Source organism: Lepidochelys olivacea, assembly GCF_965140295.1.
Source record: "Lepidochelys olivacea isolate rLepOli2 genome assembly, chromosome: 4".
Taxonomy (NCBI): domain Eukaryota; kingdom Metazoa; phylum Chordata; order Testudines; family Cheloniidae; genus Lepidochelys; species Lepidochelys olivacea.
The window spans coordinates 17,765,279-17,780,678 of record NC_140414.1 but is presented as its reverse complement, the minus strand read 5'-3'; the positions used below and the strand labels follow the sequence as shown (position 1 = coordinate 17,780,678).

Genomic DNA, 15,400 nt, shown 5'->3' with positions numbered 1-15,400 from the left:
ATATACAAAGTACTATCAGATGCACAAAGTCAGCACCCTGATTCAATAGAGGACAATATTTTTCCCTCTAATCCCATTCATCTAGTGCTTACTTTGGCTTCAAGGCCTTATTCTTGCTTTCAAGAGCCTGCCAAACTCTGACTCTCCCTATTTATCTGCCCGTGTCTCTTTCTGCATCACTTCTTATCCACTCTGCTCCATCAATGCCAGTCTTGATGTGCTGTTTGTTCACTTCTCCCACAACCAGCTCTATGCCTACTTACTTCCATGTGGCCATGCTTCCGGTGCTGGGCCACAAATAGAATCACTCAGAAATTTTTGAACAGAATGATTTTCCATCAGAAAATGCTGATTTGTGGCTAGTGAATTACTTTGTCTAAATGTGTTGATTTTGAGCAATTTTTGGGGGAAAAAAGGAAACAAACAAACAAACCCCAAAGCATTTTCATAAGGTGAAAATGTTCTATTTTGAAATTTTTGGAATGGAATATTTTAATTTTTTTTGTTTCAAAGTGATTGTTTAGGAATTTATAGTACGCATTTTAACTGTAAAAATGGAAATAAAATGTTTCAATTTTATTAAAACCAAAGATTTAGATTGACCTCCCCCAATTTAATTGATTTTTTAATTTTGTTTTGTGGGAAATTTCAATGTTTTTGTTTTCACTAAGGTTTGGAATGGATTTTTTTTTTCTTCAAATCTTGGAATTTCCTGTGAAGTAGAAATTTTGTTTTCTGACCAGGTCTATCAACAGGGTGAATATTATTCCCTCCTCTGTCTGAGGCCTGGTCGACACTTAAAACTTAGGTTGCTATAGCTATGCACTCAGGGGTGCTAAAAAAATCCACACTCCCCTGACCACTGTAGCTATGCCAACCTAATCTCCAGTGGATACGCAGATAGGTAGATGAAACACTATTGCTGTTCACCCAGCTACCATTGCTCTGGGAGGTGGAGTTCCTACAAGGACAGAACAACCCTTTCCGTCTCTGCAGTCTGTGTTTATGTTACAGGGTTATATATGGTATGCTGCTATAGCTCTGTGGTGTAGTCATACCCTTAGGCTCCAATTCAATAAAGCACTTATGTATGTGCTTAAGTCCCTACCTATCCTGCAAAACTCTTAAACAAACATGTACTTAAGTACCACTGACTTTAAGAGGACTTAAGTGCATGCCTAAATTTAACCATGTATGTTTTGTTGAACTGAGGCCTAAATTAACGGATTTATTATTTTATTCTGCTTTAAGTAGGAATAGTTTAATTCACTCATTTTCTTAGGAGAGGTATCTCTCAAGTAGCACAGACAAAATATTCATATGAAAAGGTTTTGTTGAAATAGGCTCAGTTTTGGGGTTGCAAAACAGAAGAGACTTTTAATAAAATTCAGATTTGTTTGATGAGTGTGTGTGTGTTTTCATTAAGATGCTTGAAAAGATTATGTGGCAGATTTTCCCATTGCTTTTTTCAAAGCTTGAGCTGGGTTGGTTGAGTCTGATTGGTCACCTAAGACACATGGTATTTATTATGTACATGCACATGTCTCTGTGTATAGAATGTATTATAAACGTGCATGTGACTGTCCGTCTATTGTTTTAACGATGGCTGTCAGGGAGTGTGTCTTCATGTGAAGTTTAAAATGTGCTACCTTGAGCTAGACATGGATTTAACAGGCCAGTCTGCAAAAGGCTTGCAGGCTCCTTGAAGTTTTGGGAAAAGTGAAATGATGGGGACTAAAAAAACCCCAACCCCGCCAAATAAACGACATAAAATGAAATATTGAAAAAAATGTGAGAAGTTTCATGCAAATTGCATCATCAGTTTCATTGAACTCTATATTTCCTTTCCAAGCTGTCCCCTGACCTCACAAGCCTAACATTGTGAGCACTGATGCTGTTCAAGAGCTGTTGATTTCCCCAGGAAGTCCACTCCCTGTCCTACCCATCTCTTGCAATGTGTTATTTCCAAAACACTGCAGAATTTGTAATTCACTTTCCATTCAAGCAATTAAAAAGGTGTTGCATTAGCACTAATCAGTAATCATTTTTGCAGTAAGCTCGTGTTGTTTAAGGGCCATTTCACAAGTTCTCAGGACATTGCAGTTAACACATTTGACAAAGTAAGTATTTAAAAGCCAGATCCTCATGTGGCATGAATTGGTATACCAGGGGTGGCCAACCTGAGCCTGAGAGGGAGCCAGAATTTACCAATGTACATTGCCAAAGAGCCATAATAATACGTCAGCAGCCCCCCATCAGCTCTTTCTGCTCCCAGTGCCTCCCACCCACTGGCAGCCCCGCCGATCAATGCCCCCCTCACCTCCCGAACAGCTATTTTGAGGCATACAGGAGGCTCTGGGGGAGAGGGGGAGGAGCGAGGGCACTGCAGACTCAGGGGAGGGGGCGGGAAGGGGTGGAGTGGGGGCAGGGCCTGTGGCAGAGCCAGGGGTTGAGCAGTGAGCGCCCCCCGGCACATTGGAAAGTTGGCGCCTGTCGCTCCAGCCCCGGAGTCGATGCCTAGACAAGGAGCCGCATATTAACCTCTGAAGAGCCGCATAGAGCCACAGGTTGGCCACCCCTGTGGTATACTTTCACTGAAGTCAACAGTGCTGTGCCGATTTACACCAACTGAAGATCTGTCCCCAACAGTTTAAAGTGTCAGTTAAACTGTCTGACGTACTTCCAAGCTCACTGTGTGACATGACGTATTCCTTTATTCCAGACAGTACAGACAAGGACTGTAGGTATGTTCCTCCGCCCCCCACTGAAAGAGAGCATTGACTGTGGATAGGCAGATTCCCATTCAGACAGCATGAAGCAGCTTAAAAAATGCCTGAGCCATACAGGACTTTTCCTTACTGCCGCCTAGGAGGAAAAGGAGAGCAGAGGAGTTTAATTGACGTCTTGTAAAGCAGACAGCAAACCAGGTGGTTTAACAGCATTCATTTCTCGAATACTTATAATGACAACATCCTACACAAATTGCATTCACAGTGACTCCCCGAGAGTCTGAATTATGGACTTAGACTTTCTACAGCAGGTTCTCACCTCATTTACTCATTAGATGCTGCAGGATCGTGCAGGTCTTGCTCCAACAAAATAATCATTGACCCTTTACTTTCATGGATTATTGGAATAGTAATAACAATACTTAGTTTACATATAGTTTTTCATCCTCAAATTACTTTACAAGGAAGGGTAATTATCATTACCTCTCTTTTATAGCTGGGAAACTGATAGAGAGGTCAAAGTCATACAGCAGATTAATACTACAGCAAGGAACAGAACCCAGGTCTTCTAACTCCCAGGTGAGGACCTTAGCCACTGGCACCATCAGCCTGGAACATGACAGTTTAATTGCAGAGATTCATTCGTTTCCTTAATTCTCTTGCTCATGGAGAACAGAGTGCACACTTTGGATCACCTGTTTCCAGAGAGCCTGGTCTCCCGTCAATGTTGCAGCCTGCTCTTTTTAAGGCTGAGGCATGAGAGGTCAGGGGTCATGACATCCCTCCAGCATGTGCGAGGCTGTCCACGAGGTCTACTCCATCCAGCTTTTGTTAGATAAATGCACAAAGGTAGTGGGCTGGTATGGTCTCCAGCATACCGAGCACATGGACAAGCCACCTGAGCCAATATGAAGTCACTTGGGAAGACATTGGTGGCTGGTTGGTCCAATGCCTGACATCCTCATTCATTACATCATGACACCACCATATGCCTTCAATACATCATTGCTATTTCATGTCAAAAGCATCCAGCAGGTGCATTTGTGCCTCTGTGGAGCCACACAGCACAGACGCCATTGCTGCTTGGTAGATACATGTCATAGTCCAAGTTGACTTGTGGCATTAATACAACAGAGGCTTCAAAGAGTGAGCATAACATGCATAGCAGTGCTGATTAAATGTTTCATAGAATTGTAGGTCTGGAAGGGACCTCAAGAAGTCTTCTAGTCCAGTCAACTGCACTTGAGGCAGGACTAAGTATTAGCCAGACCATCCCTGATGGGTGTTTGTTTAGATAATACTTAGTGTCACCTTACTTCATGGCAGCAAGACAATCTCCTTGCTTGGTGACATTGGAGCCAAGATACTCAAATGAGTTGACAAATTCAACTTCTTGCCCATTGACTGTGATGGGTGGGGGTTGAGGTCCATCAGCCACAAAAATAGCTGTGATGGGATATATAAACAGAGTTTATTTTACATTACCTAGATGGGGCTTATTCCGTGTTACTATCATTGCTACCAAAGAGCTACCAAAGTCTTATAGGGATGGACGCTTCAAAATTGCTACCGAAGTCTTATAGGGATGGACTCTACAAGCAACTGAGCACTCCTTAGAGGAGTGAGGCACTTCCTACTCTGACTTCAGCCCTGATTCAGGAAAGTACTTCAGTGAATGCTTAAAGTCAAGCATGTACTTAAGTCCCATGCAAGTCAATGGGACTTAAGTATTTGTTTTAAGTTAAGCATGTGCTTAAGGGCTGTATTGCCTACAGATGCTTTTCTGAATCAGGCCTTCAGTGGGGGCTGAGGAGTGCTCAGCATCTTGAAGAATGCAATCTGTATTGCTTCAGGAAATTCCACAGTGCTAAAAAGACATTGTGGGAGGAGGGGAGTTGAAAGTGGCTTGATGTATAACACAGGAGAACTAATTCCCCCTCCTGCCTGCCTCTTGGTTTTAATTTAGTGATCTGTTAGAAAATTGTGATGTCTGGTAACAGCGGTAGAGAGGGCAGAACCAAGATCAATTATGCTGCTTAGACAAAGGATGAGAAATAAGAGATCATCATAAGCAGCTCTTTACACATGGCAAATGGGGTTTAAGCTTATAGCTCTTGAATAAAAATAATGACCATTTTAATTATGTAAGTGTGACACATTTGAACACCTTTCATCCACAGACCCAAGCATGTGTACTGTGTGGGATATTGCTCCCTGACTTACTCAAACTGCTTTCCCAAAGATTTCAGATGTCCTTGAAACCATGCAGCTGAACTAGGTTACTGAAACATTTTGGTTAAACTTGTTTGTTCTGTGTGCAGGGTTCATTTCACCCGTCTGTGAAATACAATCACCTCGCTGCTTTGAAAGCAGCTGTCTTTAAACAGTACAGAGCAATGCTGCACTAGGGTGTAAGAAAGTGAAATATACCTTCTCCTAACTACAGAAAGAGTAACTAATTACTCAAACCCAGGTTGTCAAAATTAACCCCCCTTACACTTGCAAAGAGGGCCATGGGATTTTTGTAGCACACGGAGTTCTGTTTTCTGGTCAGTGCACTTTTAAATGCCAGAAAGTTTGCATGCTGGCCTCCCATGAGGCAGGGATGTAAGGGATCCAAGAGGACTACAGAGTCAGCAACATACTCAGCTCTCTTTCTGATGGAGATTTATATTGGTTCTTTCTTTGTAGTTTCCTGTAACCATAAATATAAGACATCTACACCAAGAGCGTGTGCTTTATATATGGGGAGCATTACACCCAGGACCTGAGTTATACATCTCAGGCCTGATTCTACCGCCTTGCACCTGTGTAGTCATCTGTGTCAGTGCAAAGCGGGCATAAACCCTGCCCATGGCAGAAGGGAGGGGAGAGTTCTGGGCTGGGGGCATTTTGCACAGGTATAAATGACAATACAATCTGCAGGGCAGTGGAAAACTGGGTCTCTCACCTGAAAGAGATCACCGTCAGAGCCAAGGTCCCTTGCACGTCATGCTCCAGCACTGGTTCAGGAGCAATGCAGAGGAAAGAGTGCTACTCACTAAAACACATCAATCACCCAGGTAATACACATTCCTCTAGAGGGATTTTCCTGTTTGTACAGCAAGGGAGGCAACATTGGGAGAAGAGAGGGGTGTACACCCCAGACAGACTCATTTTATTAGTCAGAGGCAAGATAGGACTTACTCTGTCTTCTCCTTTACTTGGAAGGTATCCATCGGTCGGATCCGCCCTTAGGAGTGTTCTTCAGCACAGGTGCTTCTATGGTTGACAAGTTTAACAGGCATCTATATCATGCACTGTTCTGTACAACTTCATTAGTGCTCATCTAAACCATTTAAACACCTCACCTGAAAGGAACTTAAAAGGAGTGTCTCGTGCCCCACTCCCGACACTGGAATTAGTGCTTGGGGAAGGTGCCCAACTGAGAGTCCCGGAGCCAAATCCTGGCAGGAGCATAAGCAGCATTAAAGTGCGTGTGACAGGCTGATTGACAGCCTTCCTCAGCCCTTCCATGCATCCTTGCCTAATAAGAACAGGAACAATCTACCCAGTGTACGAGTCCCCTGCTCACTGTCTGGTGGCTGTCCAGCTACCCTTCACCTCTGGTGTTCTCCTGGTTGTCTCAGATCTGGGCTGGGGGAACTCATGCTGTGTGCAGGAATCCCCAGGATGGACCGGCTTGGTTCATAATCTGTCTATGGATCCTAGGGAGCAAACACAAGAGAGAAAGAAACCATCAGTGTGATGAGGAAATGACAATGAAAGCTACAAAACAGGCCGAGGAGTGGCTGGGACTGAAGGGGAATGGTGTAGGCTAGTCTGCTATCTCATCACAAGAAGCAGTTTGAAGGTGTTGTTCATAGGACCGGATGCACAGATCCTCAGCCAGGGTACAACCAAATGAAAACAACCACTGGACTAATGCACTGAAATTAGCATTCTAGTGCCTTCTCGGGGCTGGGTGTAACATGCGTGAAATCACACTGCATCCCAAGCGCTGGGAATTCAGAGAAGGCAAGACATGGCCTGCCGTCCGTGACTATTTCTTCTGGATGAGAAAACTGTTCTCTGACCTGCTGCTGTGGGTCTGACAAAAGACTGAATTTGAACAAATGTAGAATAGTCCTTGGCTTCCAAACCGATGTGTCCCTTTCCCCCCCTCACACTGAGCTATCTATTCTTTTCAAGGCCCACTGGGTAATGCTGTGCTTCTCTGAGTTGGATCTTCCTAGTCTTGCATGATTCGCCCTTGTGTTACAGTTCCTCTGCGTTAACAGAGATGCCCCCAGTGATTTCCGTATGTTTCCTGTGCATGCTTCCACTGGTTATCCTCACCTGGCCTGTGCTTCCCCTGTCATGTGTGTGCTCAGAGAGCCCAGTGCTCTTAAGATGTATATTTTAAACTGGTTCCCTTTTTTGCCATGGGATTTTTCTATTTGCCGCTTCTTGCGCCATCCTTCCACTGTTTCTTATGGGGTGATTTCCATTTTGAGTAACTGAGGCTGATGCAGCAGTTCGTACCCCCTCTTGTAGAGTTACGTCAGGCATTAATGTAGCATTTCTGAAAGTTCTTTGTTTAAAATCCCCACTACCATGTGGTCTCCTATGCATTCTTCCTGACAGATACCAAAAACCACAGTGCTCTGGTTGGTCATAAAGGGGCCCTTACAATGGCTTCCAGGTTTTCTGCAGATCTCTTTGGGTAAAAAAAATACACCTATTTGTTCATTCCAAAAATGAGTGCAATGAAATGATCAATCATTTTAAGTTAGCCTCCTTCCCGAGTAAAGAACAATGGTTTATAAATACTTTCAGCTCAAGTTACTTCACCTCCGTGCATGAAGCTTCTTTGCGCTTCAGCATCTATTGACGTTCCCCTCCTCGTTAGCCATTCTGTGGGCTTCTCAGATGGAAAGGTTTGGGGAGGGCTGGATTTTGCTGTGTTCCCCTCTTCTTTTTTATATTGGTTCAGTATCAGTCAGCTTCCGATATCATGTCTGATTTCTCGTAGCATGGAACAAGAAATTTCATTAGAAGAATTGAAAACAATCCTGAAAGCTACGCTATCTCTGCTTCTTACAACTTTGCTTTTTCGATGCAGAGCTACTACTCCAGCCCTTCCTATCTGGTTTCTTGTTATAATTTCAAAACTACATTATGTGTCTCCTAATCCTTTATTAATGGTGACCACTGTAGCATGAATAAATGAAACAGACGTCACTAAAATAAAAGGATTTTTTGTGAGTGTGTATTTCCCCTCCATTCTGCAGCCTTCAGATCAGGTTTGTTTCAAGTTCTGGGAGAAGGTTAGAGACTTTTTTTCAAGTTTTTGAATATGTTCTAGTGTGAATGGATAATTCTGGAGATCGAGTATCTTACATGGTACCTTACGCCAAATTTTCCACCACTGTGGCACTGTAGCTGGGGTAAGAGCTTGCTCAGCAATCTAGAAAGCAAGAGTCACAAGTCTACTTCTGAACTCGGGGTCTTTCACTTGACAGGGCACCACCTATGCACTGCTAGCAGAACAGTTCACCTTTGAACATATACAGACTCTTCCACCCCCACCAGCATATCGGCTACAGGATAAAGAGCACAGTAATGAAAAAACATAGTTTGTTTAAACATCTTGTTTGTAGTGTGATAAGGTAATTTACAAAAGTCTATTTGTCTAAATTCTGAAAGATTAATGAATTTACAAGGCCTTTTTGTGACAAGATGCCCAGTTAACAAACATAATAAGCAAATAATTTTATCTATTTAATTATTAGCAGGAATATTCCAAAAGTTTCATGTCATATACGACAGCAAAAGGGTTTTTTCATTAACCAGACATTACCTGAGAAGAGTATAAAAGAAACACCTCTCTCCTCTGTCTGTCTACCTTTCACCTACATTCCAGCCCCCCTCAAATCTGACACCATGAAGTGGGGAACATTCATTTCTTTTATTTTCTTGTTAAGCTTTACCGAATCAAAAACCCTGCCCAGAAGATATCGGGATGTAGGTAAGAATATTTCTTGTACATTAACTATAAGCTTTCATAGAACGTCAACACACAACTTGGTGTGGTCATTTGGGGATCTCATATGGTCATTGTCCATTCTAAAACAAAAAGGTAATATAAAAAGTTAACAGTTATAATTGATACATGTGAATAGTACATCACAATTATATAATGGCTCTGACTACACAGGAACAAGATCAAAAGCACACAGTGGGTCTGACTTCTCAAAATAGGCTACTACACTTCAAATACAATGACCACGATTACCTACTGGATTTGTGAACATGGTTTAGAACACATTGAAGGTTCTAAGTCAGACTCTGCAAATACACAGTCTCTTTTCAAGCCAAATCATGCTCACCTTTTTCATGCAAATCATTGGGAGCTAGTGGGAGATTTGCATGAGTAAGGTAAACAGGATTTGGACTTTATATGTAATGCGCAGTTTGATACCCCTGTCAGTAAGTGTCTTAGTTCTATTAGCGCTATCTAGTGTTTTTTAAAATATGTTTTGAAGAACAAACTGGGTGAATATTTCGGGCCCAGTTCTGCCACACTTGCTTAAGTTGATTGGTATCTTATTCTGTGAGCAGTGCAATTAGTTTTAGTGAGTAAAGGTGGCAGAATCTAGTCCTTAATATTTAAAATCTAGAAGATATTTTCTGTGCCACCTTTTTCCAAAATCATGTGATCATTCTCCGGTTTGTGGCTTATTAATGCTTTGAGTATCCGTGCAATATATGGGACAGTATAATATTTACTTAGAGGTGTACAATATGCAGGATGGTTTTAAACACACACAGCTTCATCATACTCATGTTGATTGCACTTTTATCTTGGGAGCTACTTACTTTATAGAATGCAGAGGCAAGTCCTCTGTAATTAAAAGGGCCCACTAAGAATCTTGGAAGATGCCTAGAAAAATGAGGCAGTCTTGAGATACCTGGTTGAAAGCCTGGTTTCCAGAAATGCCCATGGGCAAATAGTTAGATTTTCATCACAGACTTCTTTCTGGCTACATTCTCAGATAATCGCTACTCTCGCTCCTCTGCGGTTGAATCACTGTCTTCCATATGTCCAAGAATGGGCCCATTAGGAAAGGGGAAAAAAATTGCTTGCTAGCTTTAGCCGCTAAGACCCATTTTGTTTCACTGGGCCAAATTCACCCTGGGTGTATGAGGGTGAACACCATTGACTTCAAAAGGCGTTTTAGCCACTCATGTAGTGCTGATTTTAGCTCTTTAACTTTAAATACATAATTCCCCATTTTAACTCCAACTGGCCAGTGATCAAAGATCCCTTTAAATAACTAAGCAAGGTTTTAAGATATTCTGAGGTACTAAGTACTTGGCCTAACATTACCAAAGTATCAGAACACTTAATTATTAGCATATTTATTCTCATCATAACAACCGTGTAAGGTGGGAAAACACTATTGTCCCCATTACCCAGATGGGGAACAGAAGCAGAGGGAGGCTAACAGACCTGTCCAAGGTCACATGGGAAATCTGACAGAGCGGAGATGTGATTCTGGGTCTGGGTAGCACCCTAACTATTCAACTATCTTTCTTTACAGATCAAAAAATGCTTCATAAAATACGTGTATGAAACATTTGGTGACTCAAAGACCAAATTATCTTCTTTTTCAGACGAAAAACACACCATTGGCCATTGTTTTACAGACCTACACGAGGAGAATTTTAAAGGCGTGTAAGTGTGATTGATAAAAATCCTGCTGAAAGTGTGAGCCTTACAGTGTATTTTTATCCAGTTTGGAAATGAAAGAGAATGAACGAGCCAGATGCTGAAAAAAAATACATTTAAAAAATTGGCAGAATAAAAGTTGATTTTCAGAGCAAAGTAAGTCAGAGCAAATATCAAAGAAAGTGAGACCAATGAGATGACTTGGCCTTTGCCCCCACCTATGAGGAAGCGGGGCAATAAGATCCGTCCCTTACAGCTCTATGCAGACTACTCTGGCACCTGCGTATCCACAGCCAAGGTCAATGGGCCCTGGGCACCTGTTAGTCTTCAGCTAGAGCCAGCAGGAAGGGAGTGGAGGTGGGGAGAAGCAGAGTGGGCAGAACCTTAGTTGCATCCTTCCCCCAGCTGAAGTGCTGGAATGCTTCAGTGAGCTGGCACAGGGGAGGGTCTATATGCCAGTAGCAGATTGCTGTCCCTCTAGAGAAGGAGGAGCATGGGAGAAATTAGGACTCAGAGGGCTGTTGATGAAGTATAGTGCCTCCTGCGACAGTGCAGCTCATACACCACCCTTGGTACAGGGCTGAGCCTAACAGCACCATCTAGTCCCAAGTATTAGCTACCCATTACCCCCACCAGTTCCTAAACTCACCTCCAGGAGATACTTCAAACGGCAATGATAAAAGGAACAAGAGTTTTAAAAGAAAAGACTATTTCTGGCTTATAGGAAACACGGCAGCTAGAGACAAGCCAAGATCAAAACTACAGGGAAGTTAGGTTTTGTCAAGTTCAACAAGAATAAGGTTTTTGGAAGACACATTACATTGCTTCCAAAGATGGCCTGGACATCCATGCAACTGTGCAGAATCCTGCCAATATTTCTTCCCTGCCCTTACTGTAGTCCACTGACTTTTACAGCCTTTCTGCAATAATACCTGGAGGAAAGAGAACTGCCAGCTGGAGACCACTCTTTGCAATGCGCCTATGCAGCATAGGGACCGGGGAAGTTCAAGCTCTGACAAGCTCTTGTTTCTTCCAAGCAGCGCAGATATTTACAGATTCCTTATGAAGTGCAGCTGATGCTTTATGGAAAAAAAACAGAAACGGTTGTTCATCAAGCTTTCAAAGAGAAGAATTTTCAATCAAACATTTTCACCTTCTCTGTGTTTCTCAGTGTTTATAACTTAAGGGCATTTTCATAATAGCAGGATCCAAGTCTGAGAGTTCATCAGCAGTTATCATAGTTAAGTAGGATTAGATGGTTAACTAGGATGGTTCTTACTCAGAGTTAAGCTGACAGCCAAATCTGGAGTCAAGAAAGCATACCCATCCCTCCATGATATATTGGTAGAGATCTCAGGGTTTTTTGCCTTGCCTGGGAACAATGAGTGTGGATCATCGGTAAGGCTGATGTGAAGGTCTTTCACACTATCAGTTTTCTGTAACGGCAAGAGTCTTGGTGGAATTTGATTGCCTCCTAACTTCTAATTTTATATTTTATATATCAGAGGATTTTCATTTCAGAAAGCGGGGGGCGAGGGGGTGGGTGGGGGGGAAGCAGAACCGACAAAAAATAGGAGCAAGGTGTCATACAAATAACCTTAATGATCAGAGGGAGAAATAAACAGGGGGGAGGGATAGCTCAGTGGTTTGAGCATTGGCCTGCTAAACCCAGGGTTGTAAGTTCAATCCTTGAGGGGGCCATCTAGGGAATTGGGGATTGGCCCTGCTTTGACCAGGGGGTTGGACTAGATGACCTCCTGAGGTCCCTTCCAACCCTGATATTCTATGAAATACTAAATATGATATACAACTAATATGAACTTAAGAGGCTGATTTGCCATGCTAATGGACACATGGGGGAATGGAAGTCTCTATTGCAATGCATTAGCTCTACCATGGCTACAGAAAGGCAAATTCATTTAAACTGCCTTAGTGGTTCAGCATTGAGCTTCTTTGACCATTGTCCTGTAGGTTTGAGATGGATCTTCATAGAATAGCGGGATTGGAAGGGACCTCAGGAGGTCATCTAGTCCAACCCCCTGCTCAAAGCAGGACCAATCCCCAATTTTTGCCCCAGATCCCTAAATGGCCCCCTCAAGGATTGAACTCAAAACCCTGGGTTTAGCAGGCCAATGCTCAAACCACTGAGCCAGCCATCCTTCCCCCTCTCCACCATCATCATACTTTATCACTACACAATGGAAAAACATGACTGTAAGTCTGATTCCACACTGACTTTCCCACCATGGTTCAGTAGGTCAGGAAACATTGTCTTTAGTTGCATCTCAGGTTCTATGTTAGACCTGTCCTCCAGCCCTGCCAATACACCAGCTCCTATGAGGAAGTTTTGATCTCTGGATCAGATGTAGCACTCACGCAGCTTGAAGAAATCCATTTTGCTTTTTGGTAGCTAGCTATGTGTGTAACCGTATTATCTTATTGCAGTGCCATGGTCATGTTTGCTCAGAATGTGCAGGAAAGCACTCATGAAGAAGCAGCTAAAATGGTAAAAGATGTTACAGACTTTGCACAAAAATGTGTCGCCAGTAAGGAAGACGCAGCATGTCTGAAACCGCTGGTAAGCAAAGATAGGATTGGTATCGTGGCCAAGACAATGTCATTGTATTGCTATCATGACCAAGATTTTTCAAAAGCGACTCGTGATTTTCGGGGCTTCAATTTTGGATGTCCAACTTGGGGTGCCTCAAAGGAGCTTGATTTTCAGAGGATGAGTGCTCAGCACTTTCTGAAAATAGGGCTCACTTTAGGGCATCTCAAGTAAGGCACTGAAAAACTGAAGTCCTCCAAAATCATTAGTCACTTTTGAAAAATCCTGGTCTGTATCTTTAAAAAAAGTCTGTTTCGACAGAAATTGGGCATCTAAGGTCAATGCAACTAAATTTAGTAGCAGCTGGTGCCACTCATTACCAGCAAGGAAGGAGCCTTAATTTGTTTTTAGCAATTGACTCATAACAGTCTCACTTTCTGTCAGAGATGGGGTCTGAACAAAAATACTGCATCCAAATATCCTTGAAATTTTGTTTCAGTATCCAAATCTGGATCGGATTTGTGCACATGCCTCCTATTTGTTATAATGGGCTGAACCAAAACCCTGGATCCGAGCATCTCAGCTCTGTGGGGAGCTTGAGATCTGGATCTGAATTTTGCTCCTTGAACTTATTTTGTAAGTAGGGAGGAGGATGCTTTTCATCAGACAGTTTCAATTCTAATCAGAGATGCACAAGACACATGGCTTTGTATCTTGTCATACTTGATATTACAATATGGAGGTGGACAAACAATCTTGGTTTGGGTAAAGATTTGAAGATTATCTGAACCTCAGTGGGAGCTGCTTGTTGCTCATTATTTTTAAAAATCATCCCACTTGTTTAGTTGCCTAAATGTGGATTTAGGAGCCTAAAGTTAGGCACCAATTTTGATAAACCTGGCCTACAAGTTTAGGGCCCAATCCAATTCCCATTGCAGTCAAAGTAGAAAGGAATAAAAAAGGAAAAAAATAATCAGTTTGTGTTAGTTAGGGCTCTGTCAATGGTTCGTGGTCTTAAATGTTCTTTCCACAAGAGGAAAGACAGTGCAACTACTGACAAACAGAAATGTTTCTTCTTTCCACAGACTGCCATTTTCCTGGATGAAATCTGCCATGAGCAAGGCCTTCCTAAGAAATATGGGTTAGCTGCATGTTGTACTAAAGCTGACCCTGAAAGAAATGAATGTTTTCTATCCCATAAAAATTCTACACCAGGATTCATTCCTCCTTTTAAAAAACCAGACCCTGAAGAGGGATGCAAACAGTACCAAGAGAATCGAGCAGCACTTCTGGGCTTGTAAGTAAACTAATTTTATATTAGAATTGAATGAGTTACATGCAGTGGTCCTCAGCTCTGTAAACTGACTGCTAGGTGCCTTCTTGTGGGTGGGCATGCCACAGCTACTCTCTCCTCTCTGCGGATGCCTGCCCTGCGGAGATTTCTCTGCCAGTGACTTGGCCCTCTGGCTGAGTCACCATCTTAAGTCCAACCTTTCCGGAGTCACATTTGTGCAAACTAGAAGTTAGGCTTGCCAACTGCCTAATCGCACAAACCCAAACACCCTTGCCCCTAGGCCTCACCGCCCGCTCACTCCATCCCCCCTCTCTCCATTGCTCACTCTCCCTCACCCTCACCCACTTTCAACAGGCTGGGGCAAGGGGTTGGGGTGCAGGAGGGGGTGAGGGGTGCAAGCTCCGGCCAGGTAGCGCTTACCTCAGGCGGCTCCCAAAAGTGACCGGCACATCCCTCTGACAGCGGCTCCTAGTTGGGGGTGGGCTGCCCCTGCCTGCAGGCACCACCCCTACAGCTCCCATAGGCCACAGTTCCCAGCAAATAGGAGCTGCGGAGTTGGCGTTTGGGGCTGGGGCAGCATGCGGCAACCCCCTGCCTAAAATCTCCCGGTTTGGCTTCAGTAGCCTCTGGGAGATAGAGCCTGATTCCGGGAGACTCCCAGCAAAACCAGGAGGGTTGGCAACCCTACTAGAAGCCCCAGAAACATCTTAACAGAAAAAAAGAATCTTTCTGCCTTTTCTGAAGCTATGTCTTTGTGGCTCAGCCTGCAGCCCTCCCACTCAATAATCCTTGCAAGGGGCTTGTATGCCCCCTTCCCTGGGGACAGTAGGGGAACCTAATCCCACCATCTATTCTGGGTTCTGGTCCAGCGACCCTGTACTGAACAGCTAGTCTGCTCCTTCACTTGCACTGAAACTTCTCTGGGCCCCTCCCTACCCACTCTCTCCAATTCCCCTTACTTCTCTCCCCTGCTTAGTCAGGGTCTCCCCTGGCCACCCTGCTTTCCTCACACTCTTCCTGCTTGGATCTTCCCAGCAGGTTCCTTTGCATGCCTGAGTTTCCTTCCTTTATAAGAACCTCCATTCAGCTCTTTCCGCAGGTGGCGTTATCACTAC

At 43.4% G+C, this 15,400-nt stretch overlaps 1 protein-coding gene across 1 annotated transcript in view; it reads left to right on the top strand.

The window, feature by feature from the left end:
- The window catches only part of LOC311520120 (uncharacterized protein), a 59,569-nt gene that overhangs the window by 26,397 nt on the left and 17,772 nt on the right, over positions 1-15,400 (top strand). Inside the window, exons 14-17 of the mRNA XM_084627360.1 lie at positions 8,541-8,739; positions 10,389-10,449; positions 12,889-13,021; positions 14,077-14,288. Coding sequence (XP_084483486.1) covers positions 8,541-8,739; positions 10,389-10,449; positions 12,889-13,021; positions 14,077-14,288 — 605 coding nt within the window. The remainder of the gene's footprint in view (positions 1-8,540; positions 8,740-10,388; positions 10,450-12,888; positions 13,022-14,076; positions 14,289-15,400) is intronic.